Source organism: Oryctolagus cuniculus, chromosome 12, assembly GCF_051225735.1.
Source record: "Oryctolagus cuniculus isolate XC-2025 breed Fujian yellow rabbit chromosome 12, ASM5122573v1, whole genome shotgun sequence".
NCBI classification, from domain to species: domain Eukaryota; kingdom Metazoa; phylum Chordata; class Mammalia; order Lagomorpha; family Leporidae; genus Oryctolagus; species Oryctolagus cuniculus.
The window spans coordinates 3,289,096-3,303,782 of record NC_142878.1 but is presented as its reverse complement, the minus strand read 5'-3'; the positions used below and the strand labels follow the sequence as shown (position 1 = coordinate 3,303,782).

At 49.8% G+C, this 14,687-nt stretch overlaps 1 protein-coding gene across 13 annotated transcripts in view; it reads right to left on the bottom strand.

Annotated features, from left to right (window-relative positions):
* The window catches only part of CHD2 (chromodomain helicase DNA binding protein 2), a 114,159-nt gene that overhangs the window by 85,596 nt on the left and 13,876 nt on the right, over positions 1-14,687 (bottom strand). For all 13 annotated transcript variants that reach the window (XR_016218655.1, XR_016218656.1, XR_011380526.2 and 10 more), the window contains 3 exons: positions 7,971-8,202; positions 5,295-5,381; positions 3,370-3,431 (listed from right to left, as the gene is read on the bottom strand). Coding sequence is in view for 6 of the 13 variants with exons in the window: in XM_051835173.3 (XP_051691133.1) it covers positions 3,370-3,431; positions 5,295-5,381; positions 7,971-8,202 (381 nt within the window). In the remaining 7 variants the exon portion in view is untranslated. The remainder of the gene's footprint in view (positions 1-3,369; positions 3,432-5,294; positions 5,382-7,970; positions 8,203-14,687) is intronic.

Below are 14,687 nucleotides of genomic sequence, written 5' to 3'. Positions count from 1 at the left end.
ACAGAAGGAGGGGCTTCCAATTCCAATAAAAAAGGAAAATCTGGGACTAGGAGGACTTTCCTTCCACTAGGTCGCAGGTCTGTGGTAAGAGTCCCAATTCAAAACAGTAGGGGCCAGCAGCAGGTAGAGCCGCTGCCTGCAGTGCCAGCATCCCATATGGGCGCTGGTTCAAGTCCCAGCTGCTCCACTTCTGATCCAGCTCTCTGCTATGGCCTGGGAAAGCAATAGAAGATGGCCCAAATCCTCGGGCCCCTGCACCTGTGTGGGAAACCCAGAAAAAGCTCCTGGTTCCTGGCTTTGGATGGGCCCAACTCCGGCCATTGCTGCCTCCGCCTCTGTAACGCTGCCTTTCAAGTAAATAAATAAATCATTAAAACACACACACACACACACACACACTGGAAAGGAATAAGTAACAACAACTGTAAGTGAAAAGCTCCACACAATCATGCGTTCACTATCTTCGCATTCTGGTAGGGAGACAGGGTTCTGTACTAGGGAAGAGGTCTAGAACCAGGATCGGGAGTCAGCAGAAACCCCACACAACACTGCCCAGATCTGGGAAGCAGCAGCAGGTGCTATATGGAAAAGGATTAGATGATCAAAGAGCATGAATGGGCTGACTAAACATCAGAGTTTTGTTTATATGACTAAATCATCTCAAACACGTGCTGGGGACGGGTGAGGAACACAGAGTCCACTGGAGAACTCAGGGCCCACCACCGTGCTGTGAGCCAGCGCTGACAGGCTCAAAGAGGGCAGAAAGCCAGATTTCTCATACATACACCGACTTCCGATTTTCAAGGGTGCTAGCTAATTAAAAAATGTTTTCATTACCACGAAGGCCCACTGTGAAAGCAGACAAATGCACACGCTTCTCCGTCATGCGGTGGAGCAACCTGAAGTCAGCCTGGAGCAGTGGCAGCAGGAGGGCAAGGGAGGCACGGTAACGGGTGGAGCGGGCGCCAGGGCTCCAGCCCAGTGGGCCACCGCGGCACACACACCTGAGGGAGAGTTGGCGGGCACCAGACTCGGCGGGAGGCGGGAGCAGAGCATGCTGACCGTGTGCCCGATGTGAAGTTTACACTGCACGCTTTGTGCACATAAAGGTGTACAGCATTATATGCTAAAAAAATTCTCACAGAAAACTTTTTAAAATATATGGTGTATTGGGCCAGTGCCATGGCTCACTTGGTTAATCCTCCACCTGCGGCGCTGGCATCCCATATGGGCGCCGGGTTCTAGTCCCGCTTGCTCCTCTTCCAGTCCAGCTCTCTGCTGTGGCCTGGGAAGGCAGTGGAGGATGGCCCAGGTGCTTGGGCCCCTGCACCCACATGGGAGACCAGGAGGAAGCACCTGGCTCCTGGCTTTGGATCGGCACAGCTCTGGCCGTAGCGGCCATTTGGGGGATGAACTAATGGAAGGAAGACCTTTGTCTCTCTCTCTCACTGTCTAACTCTATCTGTCAAATAAAAATAAATAAATAAATAAATAAATAAAAAGTATGGTGTATGAATTTTAGTCTCAAATGGTTCAGACAGCATGTATGTGTGCATGTATGTATAAATATGTATCAAGAGAGCACCCACAAGAACAAAGAAATGCAGCAAAAACGGTAGTCATTGTTAAATCTCAGAAAAGTATTCTTGTAGTATTTCTCAAGTTTGAAGTAATCACTTTAAAAATATTTAATAAAATATTTTTCCTACAAACTCCACAGTGTGTAAGTACAACTTGAAAGGTTTCAGAAAAGCAGCTCCTTGCACAATATTTCACGAGGTCCGGCCCTCGTCAGTCTCCCTCGGTGCTGAGTCTCACCTGGGCTCCCTCAGATCAGACGTGGCCCTGCAGCTGGGGCACACTACATTAGTCTTAGAGTGAGAGGGCCTTTCTGACTTCTCTCAGACTCAGGGGACAGCACTCGGGAAGGCAGGCTGGCCCCGTGCACAAACACCCGAGCATGAGCACAACCTCCTGTGCCCACGGCGAGTTCCCGGGGCAAAGCCCAGGGGGAGGCAGCAAGACCACCAGAAGACACACCTCGTCCTGTAAGGGAAATAAGTCCAGGAAGACATCAGAGGGCCGCCAACTCGGGAGAACGCTTACAAGCTGGCCACGGGACTAAGCCTAGTACGCAGCACACCAGGTGGAAAACGCTGACCGCCTCACACACAGGTAAGGTCACTAAAGCGGGAAGTCAAGGACTTCAAGCACAGCACCATTTGAGCTGAGTCAAGAGACTGGCAGGAAGTAGCCAGATGGCAGAGGAAAGAGACACGCGTGGGCTCCCGACACATGGTCAAGGTGAACATCTCAAAGCGACCTCAAAGGCTACTAGGCAGCAGCAGTAACACGAGAACAGGCTCCCAGGCAGGCCACGGGGCCGAGGCAGAACAAGCGCCTCTGGGCCGGCACAGCTGAGCTTGCTGACGACTGCCGCCTCTCCTACGCTAAGCACACATTCAAAACACAGGGGACATTCAGTGCTCGCCTTCCCTGCAGTTCTCTTTCAGCACGGACATCTGACTCACAGTCTACCAGTTCCTAAGAACCTTCCTGGGGAGGCAGAATAATCCTCCAGTTTGGAGATGGGGAAAATGGGTTTTAAAAACTCAAATTACTTGTTCTGTCACTGATTAAAGACACTGCCAGCATCTTAGAATCACAGATGAACACACGCTTGTTTAGTATGACAACTCCTGAAATGGCTTGCAGTTTTAAATACCTCCATTTTTATTTTTCTGGGAGATCTTTGGAATTCATAGTCTAAAAGACCCACATCTTTTCCACAAAGACTTTTAAAAGTATTTCTCAAAATAAATTTTCAATGAAAGAGTCTTCTAATTAAAAAACAGCAAACTTGTAATCTGTTATAATTTCACACTAAGCCCAAGAATCACAAGTTGTCTAGTCTCTAAACTGCATTGTAACTATATAGAAATGACAACATGGATTTTCAGACCAAAATGGGAACCCAAACAGTATCATTCTGCCACACCAATACAAAAAAAAAAACAAAAGGAATGAAAAATGGCAAATCTAAATTTGTTCCTTGTTCTCCTAGTACACCCAATGCCTACATATATAGTTGGCATTTATGCACATTTTAAAGGGAAAAACAGCTGGGCTAACTGGGCTAAGCAGAGGGAGAGCTGGGGTTTGGCCAAGCAGCAGCCTGGCGCCTGTGGAGCCGTGCATGTGTCCCGCGGGACCCGGGCTGCACTCAGAGGCTGCCGTGGTGGCAGCAGATCAGCACAGGCAGTGGGAGCTGGCCGGAGACAGCAGACGCAGCCTGGCATGGACTGAGGCACAGTGAGGGCAGTCCTAAAACCGCTGACACGTTGCGCATTTCCCCCACGAGAGACTTACTGTTTCTTCAGCTGCCTCTGGCCTCTTCTTTTGGGGCTCCCACTCTCAGACCCGCTGCTTGCCTTCAGCGTACGAGGGGGAGAAACGATCACAGACGTTAATCGACAGCTTTTCGGGACAACACCACCTCCTGTTTAACGACCTACTCAACACAACATGATTAAACATGAGCTTTCAGACAAAAGGCAGCTCAGGCACTTGTCCAGTGGAGCCCACTCTTCTGCTGTGACAATCAGTCTCTCTGTGATTACTGAATTGTACCTAAACCTCTACGCTTGACTTCAGAACAGCGGTATCTGAAAGTATTGTCTGCAGTGACGTGTATGCTCTCTATTACAATGCCCAATGCGGGCGCCATCAGGCACAGGTGACGACTGATTATTTGCACTGTGGCGGGTGCGATGGAGAAGAACTTTGAGTTTTAAGTAATGTCAGCTAAACGACAAACTCCGTAGGTGCCCAGCGGCTGGTGCTGCAGATCAAAAGTACCCGGTGAAAATGTCACATTCAGTCAGCGCGCCTCTAGACACTGACTCATCACAGCGTGTGTCCACGCCCCAGCCAGCAGTGCTCTGCTCCCAGCACTAGGCCGAGGGACGTTACAGTCACAAACACCTCGACAGCTCTTTTTCCCCCAAATTCAGCAGACTGGCAAGCTCTGTTCTCGCTGTCGGTCTGAGGCCCTGAGAATACGTGATCATATGGAGACCTGGCCAGCTACGTGACGCTGTCCTACACACGGCCCAGTCACCTCGTGCCTGACACTCAGAGACAGGAGGCACAGGCAGGCCAGCTCGGGACGCTCAGAGCAGAGCACCCCCAGCCTGATACAGACCTGAGGGTGCGTGAGATTTTCAAGGCCACTCACCGAAAGCCCACATCCAACCAGCTAACCGAACCCTCAGCTGAATATTTAACTTTTATCAGGAGACTACTGTATTGCTTATCAGCAAAGTCCCCATGGAAGGCAGAAAGGGGACATTTCCCTGAGACAAGAACGTCTATAAACCTGACACAGAACAAAGAATCCACAAAAATAGCACACACACAGAAAGGCAAAAACAAGTCTGATTCTACAGACAAGCAAATCCAGTAATAACAATTTAACAGTCACATTCAGTATCTCACAATTAGTTCATAGAGTAAGTGTCTGAAACTCCTTTCTATCTCGTATTTAAAAAAGCCAGGAAACCAAATTTATAGACATTTTTAAAACATACAACATAAGTAATCACTCCCTCCTCCTTTCTTAGGAACAATTGCAAAAGTATGTCCCTTGCTCTATTTGCTTACCAAACAAGTTCACTCATTGAACAAAACATAGGAGCTAGAGGTTTAAAAGAGTAAACGCGCTGAGGTTACTTTCACTATAAGCAACTTAATAAATCATGAATTTTGGGAAGGCACTGTGGTGTAGCCGGTAAAGCCACCACCGACAGGGCCGCCATTCCATAGGGGTGCCGGTTCAAGCCCTGGTTGCTCCACTTCCAATCCATCTCTCTGCTATGGCCTGGAAAAGTAGTAAAAGATGGCCCAAGTCCTTGGGCCCCTACACTCATGTCGGGGACCCAGAGGAAGCTCCTGGCTCCTGGTTCCTGACTGGCCGAGCTCCTGCTGCTGCGGCCATTTGGGGAGTGTACCAGCAGATGCAAGACCAATTTCTCTCTGCCACTCTGTAACTCTGCGTTTCAAATAACTAAATAATCTTTTCAAAAAAAATACAGTAATTTGAGGCCAGTTTTGTATAATATTCTAACACTGTACTTGCTGATAAATGTCTTTTAAGTAAACCTTGTTGCCCTCCTCTATCTGTCACGGAAAGCCCATATCGAAGTCCCTCGGCTCTCGTGCCTCAAGCTCAGCCTAGTTAGCAGTCAGGAAGGACGAGGGAACACAGGCAGGACTTTCAGCATCGTTTTTCTTACCTCTTCCTTAATATTAAAGCGTGATGGTTCTTGTCTGCTTCGGTTTGACCGTCTGACCCCATAAACATCAGGATATTCTTCCCACATCTGTTAAATTAATAGACCTCCATTTATTACTTCAAGATGTTTCAAGAGAAATAACTAAGTATCAAAAGGGTTGTTTCCCTGATTTTGTTTATGATCCAACAAGACAAAGTTTACCAATGTCCTTCATTACCTAATGGTTATTAAACAATACTGCTTACCCATTATTAAAATATACTCACAACCAAGAAACATGGCCATTTAAGACAGCAATTACTTCTAAAGACACAGCACTGACTGAGGAATTTTTTAATTCCTTAACACTTTGAGTTTTAAACTAAAAAATTCTTTTAATTTACTTATTTGAAAAGCAGGCATACAGACACAGAGAGATCCCATCTCCTGATTTATTGACTCCTCAAATACCTGCCACAGCAGAGATTGGGCCAGGAATTCCATCAGGTCTCCTCCAGGGGTGGGAGAGACAATAACTGGGCCATCGCCTGCTGTCTTCCCGGCCGTGCACCAGCCAGAAGCCGCACTGGCGCCAGAGCACGTCCCTGTGGCGTGCAGGCCTGGCCCTCGAAACCCAATTTTAATAACACTTTCTCTTGGCTCTTCGTTTCCTGATGTCTTCTTTAACAAAGTTAAATATTTACGGTATTAGAGATCCCAGCTATGAATCCCAGATAATCAACCAGGACTTCAGTGAAACTGGAAACTTACTCTACAATTCACGGCCTCTACAGTGTCCTTTCATCTCTACCTGTAAATAACTCCACACTGTAGAGAAGAAAATTATACCCAGGCTAATCTGCAGTCATCGCATCTCATTCAGACACAAACTGGAGTCTTCTGAGAAGAACACCTGCACCAGACAGCAGGTGCTTAGCCCAGCAGGTAGGGTGCCGAGTCCCTTAGCAGAGAGCTCCAGAGAGCTGGGATTCAATTCCCAGTGAGGTCTGGACCCCAGCCTCCTGCTAATGCAGCCCCTGGAAGGCAGCTGTGATGGCTCCCAGAGCTGGGTGCCTGTCCCCACCGGGAGCCTGGACTGAGCACCTGCTTTCAGGCTCAGCTAGTCTGGGTACATGGGGAGTGACCCATGAAGGGGAACTCCATATGCCGCCTTGCTCCCTCTTTTTCTGTGTCTCCCAAATAAAAAATGTAATAATAACATAAAATACATGTACACTAGAAACCAGGCTCAGACACCAAGTTCTGAGCAGGGCCTCCTGCCACGTGCATGGGTGGCAAATTTCTGAGTTTAATGATTCATGGGGCAGGATCTCTAGGTGGTATTTTGTATGCAGGGTTATTTGGGAAAAAGTCAATACTTGAACTGTCTTTTTGAAAAGTACACTACACCTGAGCAGGCAACAAAGAACACATTTATTAGCAAGCACAACTTCCATTTTCCTAGCTCTCGGCACTCGCCAACCTCCCACCAGCTCCTAAAGTTCACGTATCCTTAATCAACGATCATACCAGAAAGGTAAGAACTAAAGCAACACGGTTAATACCAAGTGTATCTCAAGTGAAAAAAGTAGTTTTGCTTCGCTTTTAATTTCAGGTTTCCCAAGGTATTCTGTGGGACTTGCAGATAATTTAAAATTGTTTGTATTTTTACAACGATCTGAGTAAGAAGTATATATAGACACATCTTAGACAAGCAAGGCTTAACTAAAAATAACTAGCATACAACATTTTATTTCATTAAGCTATTCTACATTGTAAAGCAATACAACGACCCCAAACACAGTTCTCTGAAAATGGAAACTGACAAGGCTCTGCTGCCTTCTGATGATGTCTCCTACAAAATGGCTGCACACTCAAGTTTAGGCATCGATGGGAAAATGTTACACAACTCAATCTCTGCTTTTTTTTATTCTTTGATAGAAGACACTATGCAATTAAGCAATTAAAATCTACAAGCTTGGGGCCAGCGCTGTGGTGTAGCGGGTAAAGCTGCCGCCTGCAGTGCCAGCATCCCATATGGGAGCCAGTTCAGTCCTGGCTGCTCCACTTCCGATCCAGCTCTCTGCTTATAGCCTGGTGGCCCAAAATCTTGGGCCACTGCACCCACATGGGAGACACGGAAGAGGCCCCTGGCTCCTGGCTCTGGATCGGCACAGCTCTGGCCATTGTGGCCAATTAGGGAGTGAACCAGCAAATGGAAGACCTCTCTCTCTCTCTCTCTCTCTCTCTCTCTGTAACTCTTTCAAATAAATAAATAAATCTTTAAAAAAAAAAAACACCCTACAAGCCTAATTATAGGTCACTTTTTGTCTGTGAGAAGTGTTTCCTGTCTATCAGATAATGAAAACTATCTTTTCTCTTGGATTGTGATTATCTGTCACTAAGCCCTACAACTGTGTCCCATGATCAAAAGGACAGTCACCATTATCTGCCAATGACTTTTCTTTTATCAGCACAGTACAGAAAAAAAGTAACCATCTTCTTGAAAAGTAAAGGCTAAAACTACAAAACCGCGTCCTGCTGTGCGCTAGCAGGATGGCTCGTGCAATTGAGTCCTATCGATCCAGAAGGGGTCCCTGCAGGTCGGAAAGGCAGCAGCAAGGTCAGGTCAGGCGTGCCGCGTCCCACAGGACACGACGGCGGCAGCACACTCGCATCTAGCAGCAGGGGAAATACCTTCTTCACGTCCGCTATCCGCTCCTTCTTAGAGGCCGGCTTCTCTTTGGCTTCTGGAAGCACCGGCTGCGACTTGGAGCCCGCGGATTCGCTCTCGGACTCCGACGGGCTCTCGGAAGACTCGGAGCTGCTGTTGGACTCGCTGCCATGTCGGCTTCCTGGGTCGCTGCCCTGCTCGCTCTCCGACTGGCTGCCGGAGTCTGACCCTGAGGCTTCTTCAGAGGCTGAATGACTTAAGGTAAAAAGAGAGATTGAAGAACACTGAAGAACTGCCCTATGACTCTCCTCGAAATTCCTCACGGTAAAGTGTCCGCAGAGGCCCGGCCTTGCCGTCTCCCGCACGGAGTCCCAGCGCACAGACAACCTCCCAGGCACCTCAGCCTGCCCGGCTGAACCTGGCCTCCGCCACTTTCTCCAGGTCCAGCACTTAACGATTCCTTCCCTCAGCCCAGCAGGCCACTGCACTGTCCCCTGCACGCCCCGCACCCACGGCCTGTGCAGCTGACTCCAAGCAGCACCCTCTCTCGGAGAACACCCTCCCTGAGCCCACCCTCAGCAGGTGCTTCCAGACAGGGAAACAGCAGGCTCGAGTCGGAGCTGCAGCTTCAAGGCCCGGGCTCAGCAAGGCCGTGCGCTGACCCGGCCATTAGCCGCTACACTACCTTGCCTCCAGGATGCCCATCCTCTAAGAACACTCCGGTCCCCTATTGGCGTCCCCAGACCTGATGGCTGAGCCGAACTTCTTCAATGTCCTCTGCCCCTGGCAAAGCAGGGAGGGGCTGGCTGCCTTGCTGGAGCACCCAATCGGCCCACCTTTCGGAATGGCTGGTTTAGTCTTGCAATCACTAGAACGCTGACCTCCAGAGAAGGCTTAAGGGCAGAATCGACTGCAGCAACCATCAGCAGCTAAGACTGCCCCAGGACCACCGTGTGATCCACGTTCTCCCACGAAACAAACAAACAGCCCAACATCAACAAAGACTGCAAATCTTCAACCAGCACGTGAGCGAGCAGCGTCAGGCCACTGATGACCACAGGCGTAGGCCTCGGTGCTTACGTGCGGCTCTGCAACGGCAACGCAGGGGTCAGGCAGGAACACTCTGGCCGGCTGAGTGCCTCACCCGCCCTGGCAGCCCTGCGCACAAATGCACACATGTAACTCCCATTCCCCAGCGAGGGGACATTAGGGTATCATCAAATGGCTCACCTAACAGACAAAACACGAGTGTCCTTGATGTACTCGCAGACTTCTATGCCACCAGGCAGAAGACTGCTTCCAAACCGCTCACTGTGAAAACTCCGAACATCCAGACACACCTTCCAGCTCTGCTTCCCCTCTGTAACCACGGGGGCGCAGCCCTCAGACATGCACAACGCACACAGTAGCATGCCCTAGGTAAACACAGCCATGTTTCTATCAGTGCATACCTTGGCATGTAAATGCATTTTTTTTTTTAATTTGACAGGTAAAGACATAGAGAGACAGAGAGAAAGATCTTCCTTCCATTGGTTCACTACCCAGATGGCCGCCATGGCCCGAACTGTGCTGATCCGAAGCCAGGAGCCAGGTGCTTCTTCCTGGTCTCGCGTGCGGGTGCAGGGGCCCAAGCCGGCCACAGCAGAGAGTTGGACTGAAGAGGAGCAACCGGGACTAGAACCTGGCGCCCATATAGGATGCCGGCACCACAGGCGGAGGATTAACCAAGTGAGCCACGGTGCTGGCCCTATAAATGCACTTAATCAGCGGTTAGCAGAGGTTGTCTCTGCTGGGTAGGTTATCTGAGGTATACATGAGACGCTCAACCCCCAAGAAACGTAAACACTAAACCCATGACTGATTCAGCTCTGGGGGCCGAGTGGCAGATGTGATCAGAGGACACTGGTGACATTCATGACTGAGCTGAGGCTGAGCTCACTGCTGTTCACTGTATGTCACACGTTTTCAACGTCCGAACTAGTTCACTGAAAGAATCCAACCAAGTCAACCCCAGGGCAAGGGTTGCAAGCACCTCAAACCTACACAAGAGGAGGAGATCTGAATGCATGTCAACACTGACCGTCTAAGTTACTGCAGAACCATCAAGACAGATGAAGACTTGAGAGAAAATCTTAAGTCTTAATAAAGGCATTACTCACCGGCGCCGCGGCTCACTAGGCTAATCCTCCGCCTTGCGGCGCTGGCACCCCAGGTTCTAGTCCCGGTTGGGGCGCCGGATTCTGTCCCGGTTGCCCCTTTTCCAGGCCAGCTCTCTGCTGTGGCCAGGGAGTGCAGTGGAGGATGGCCCAGGTGCTTGGGCCCTGCACCCCATGGGAGACCAGGAAAAGCACCTGGCTCCTGCCATCGGATCAGCGCGGTGCGCTGGCCGCGGCGGCCATTGGAGGGTGAACCAATGGCAAAGGAAGACCTTTCTCTCTCTCTTTCTCTCTCACTGTCCACTCTGCCTGTTAAAAAATAAATAAATAAATAAATAAAAAATAAAGGCATTACTCATTTTTCATATTTCTTATAGGACAAGCTCCACTATGAAATGCAAAAGGAGGGGCCAGCGCTGTGGCGCAAGGGGTAAAGCCTCCACCTGCAGTGCCAGCATCCTGTAAGGGCGCAGGTTAGAGACCCAGCTGCTCCACTTCCGATCCAGCTCTCTGCTATGGCCTGGAAAAGCAGTGGGGGATGGCCCAAGTCCTTGGGCCCCTGTACCCACCTGTGAGACCCAGAGGAAAATCCTGGCTCCTGACTTCGAATTGGCACAGCTCCAGCCGTTGTGGCCAACTGGGGATGGAAGACTCTCTCTCTCTCTCTCTCTGCCTCTCCTTCCTGTGTAACTCTGACTTTCAAATAAATAAACAAACCTTTAAAAAACAAAAAAAAGGTGTCCCAAGTCCTTGAGCCCCTGTACCCATGTGAGTAGAAGTTCCTAGCTTTGGATCAGCGCAGCTCCAGCTGTTGCAGCCAACTGGGAAAGTGAACCAGCAGCTAGAAGACTTCTACCTCTACCTCTATACCTCCCTCTCTCTCTAACCCCCAACTCTGCCTTTCAGATAAATAAGTAAGTCTTTAAAAAAAAGAAAAAGAAACGCAAAAGGATAGGTACTACAGCAGGTGGCGAAGCGTCAGGTGGTGGCATGAGGAACACCCAGAGTAGGTGAGTTTCTCCCCAGGAGGGGGTGAGAGGCCTGGGGTCTACCCCAAAGGATCAGGTTTCAGGACCTGTTGGCAGCCAGCCCCCTTCAATTCCTGGGCCCAGTGGTGGTGTCTCCGTTGAGTGTAGGCAGGGAAGCAGGTGGCCAGCCCCTGTCCTGGAAGTCATGGACCTAGATCTAGCCCTAATGCAAAAGTTCAGCTGTCTGGGCACCACGATCAAGGACACAATCATCTTCCAGCTCAAGCAGCCGGCTGCACCTTCTTCCTGGACATGAGCAGCCGGTGCACGCTTCACCTCAAGGAAGCTCAGCGTGTTCGCACGTCAACAAGCAGTCAGAGCACAGAATCAAAGATCTGGACTCTGAACTCCCCAAGCTGAAAGCTGCTCAGGAAGAATCCAGCCAGCAAGAGAAATACAAGCAACTGTATCTCGAAGTCCCTGTTAGAAGAGCCTCGTCAGCCGGCGCCGCAGCTCACTAGGCTAATCCTCCACCTTGCAGTGCCGGCACACGGGGTTCTAGTCCCGGTCGGGGCACCGGATTCTGTCCCGGTTGCCCCTTTTCCAGTCCAGCTCTCTGCTGGGGCCCTGCACCCCATGGGAGACCAGTAGCAAGCAACTGACTCCTGCCTTTGGATCGGCACGGTGCGCTGGCCACGGCAGCCATTGGAGGGTGAATCAACGGCAAAGGAAGACCTTTCTCTCTGTCTCTCTCACTGTCCACTCTGCCTGTCAAAAAAAAAAAAAAAAAAAGAAGAACCTCGTCAAGTAAACTAGATGAGACTAACGAGCAGCTAGCAGGGTCAGAACTCAATTTCTCCTGGAGAAACAATGGCCCAGCTCACTAACCAGCTCACTAACCAGCTCTCTTCCTATGAAGACTACCGCAGTCACAAAGCCAGGAAACTGTGCTGAGAGCTGACTGCTCGGCAGAGCTCTCACCCCACAACCTCGGTGGGGGGGGTCTCACCTCCAGACGGCGGCACAGCACAACAGGCCCCCTGGGCACGCATACTCCCAGGATGCTCTCATTGGAAGCTTATGGAAAAAAGCTTTCCAGAATAGTCACAAAATCAGTCAACCTGGGGCTACCGCCTGCAGCACCGGCATCCCTCGTGAGTGCTGGTTCAAGTCCCGGCCGCTCCACTTCCAATCCAGCTCCCCGCTAGCGCGCCTGGGAAAGCAGCAGACGATGGTCCAAGTGCTTGAGCCCCTTCACCCACGTGGGAGACCTGGAAGAGGCTCCTGGCTCCTGCTTCAGATCAGCCAGCTCCGGCTGTTGCGACCATCTGGGGAGTGAACCAGCAGATGGAAGACCACTCTCTTTCTCTGTAACTCCTTTCAAATAAATGGATTAATCTTTATAGTTATTTTCAACAAAATTTGCCTTCAGGCCTAAGTAAAGATATGGGAAGCACAAAACAAGTTAAGTAACGATGGAGCTCCTGAGCATATGACCCTTTACTTGAGGATCTAACAATGAGTCCAATCAAAGTCAACATACATTTTTCAAAGTGTCAGGGTCAGGGCTGGCACTGTGGCATAGTGGTAAAGTGACCGCCTGCAGTGCTGGCATCCCATGAGTGCCAGTTCAAGACCCAGCTGCTCCACTTCTGACCCAGCTCTCTAATGGCCTGGGCAAGCAGTAGAAGATGGCCCAAGTCCTTGGGCCCCTGCACCCACGTGCAAGACCTGGAAGAAGCTCCTGGCTCCTGGCTTCAGATCAGACCAGCTCCGGCCACTGTAGCCATTTGGGGAGTGAACCAGTGGATGGGAGACCTCCCTCCCTCCCTCTTTCTCTCTCTGCCTCTCTTCTGTAACTATGCCTTTCAAATAAATAAATATTTAAAGAAAAAAAAAGTGTCAGAGCCAGCATTGTGGCATGGTGGGCAAATCCACTGGCATGCCACATGGGCACCAGATTTTGTGTCCTGGCTGTTCCACTTCCAATCCAGATCCCTGCTAAGGCACCTGGGAAAGCAGCAGAAGAGATGGCCCAAGTGCTTGGGTCCCTGCTACCCACGTACGAACTTGGATGAAGCTCCTGGCTCCCGACTTCAGCTTGGCCCACCTCTAGCCACAGAAGCCATCTGGCGAGAGGACCGGCAGATGGAGGATCTCTCTAACTCTTGTCAAATAAATAAATCTTTAAAAGAGGGGGAGAGGGATCACAACAATATGGACATATTTTAAAGAAACATTATATGCTCTGTAGTATAAAGTTTCACTGACAAGAAGAAAAACTCTGAAAATGCTCCACATTGAGGGTAGTCTAATTATTTCCTCAAGAAAGTATTCCCTGAAAGATGATGTCAATTTGCTATTAACCCTTAATTATAATATTAAACACTGTGAGTACTAAATTGTGGTTTTCAAGCTGATTTAGAGGAGAAGAGGTAAAAAGAGCCTACAACATAGTAAATAAAAATATTAAACTGCATTGGTGGGTAATACTTAATAAAGTAATAAAACTGCCTAATTTCCAGTGGTGGCCTAATATCTGTAAGGAAACCAAAATAGGATTTGGGGGAATGACGACTCACCACACACAGTACTACAGAAAGTCTGAGAGGGGCAGGTATTTGGCGTACGGGAGATGCCTCCTGGGGCTGCCAAGTCCCAGATCAGAGCACCACCAGGCTCCACCCCCAATTCCGGCCTCCGGGTCATTTGCGTCCTAGGAGGCAGCCTGTGCTGGCTCAACAGCTGGGGCTCTAGATGCACAGGAGACCCAGACTGAGATTCAGCTCAATACTTGGAAATGAAGCCACAGATGGCGTACCTATCTCTTCAATGACATGAATAAATTTATTTTAAAAATTTCATGGAGGGGACGGCGCTGTGGCATAGGTTAAGCCTCTGTTTGCAGTGCTGGCATCCCATACGTGCGCCTGTTCCTGTCCCAGCTGTTCCTCTGATGCAGCTCTCTGCTATGGCCTGCGAAAGCAGCAGAGGAGGCCTAAGGGCTTGGGCCCCTGCACCCGCATGGGAGACCTGGAAGAGCCTCCTGCACCTGGCTTCAGATTGGCCCAGCTCTGACCACTCGGGCCACTTGGGGAATGAACCAGCAGATGGAAGACCTTTCTCTCTGTCTCTCCTTGGAACTCTACTTCTCAAATAAATAAATCTTTGTTTTTAAAGTTCATGGAAATGGATTAAAAGGCATGTTTATTTTGGTGCAAAAAAAAAAAAAAACACACAGAATCCTCACCAAAAAAACATACTTACCTGAAAGTTACTCAAAACTTAAGTGCAGGGCTGGTGCTGTGGCACAGTGGGAAGAGTCGCCACCTGCAGCACAGGCATCCCCTATGGGCACAGGTTCAAATCCTGGCCGTTCCACTTCCAACCCAACTCCCTGCTAATGCACCTGGGAAAGCAGTGGAAGGCTGAGGCTCCTACACGCAGGTGGGGGATCTGGGACAGCTCTTGGTTCCTGGCTTCAGTCTGGCCTGGCCCTGGCCACTGAGGCCGTTTGGGGAATGAACCAATGGACGGAAGATAAATGTCTGTGTCTTCCTCTTCCTCTCTCTCTCTCCTTCTACTAACTTTCAAGTAAATAAAACACATCTCTTTT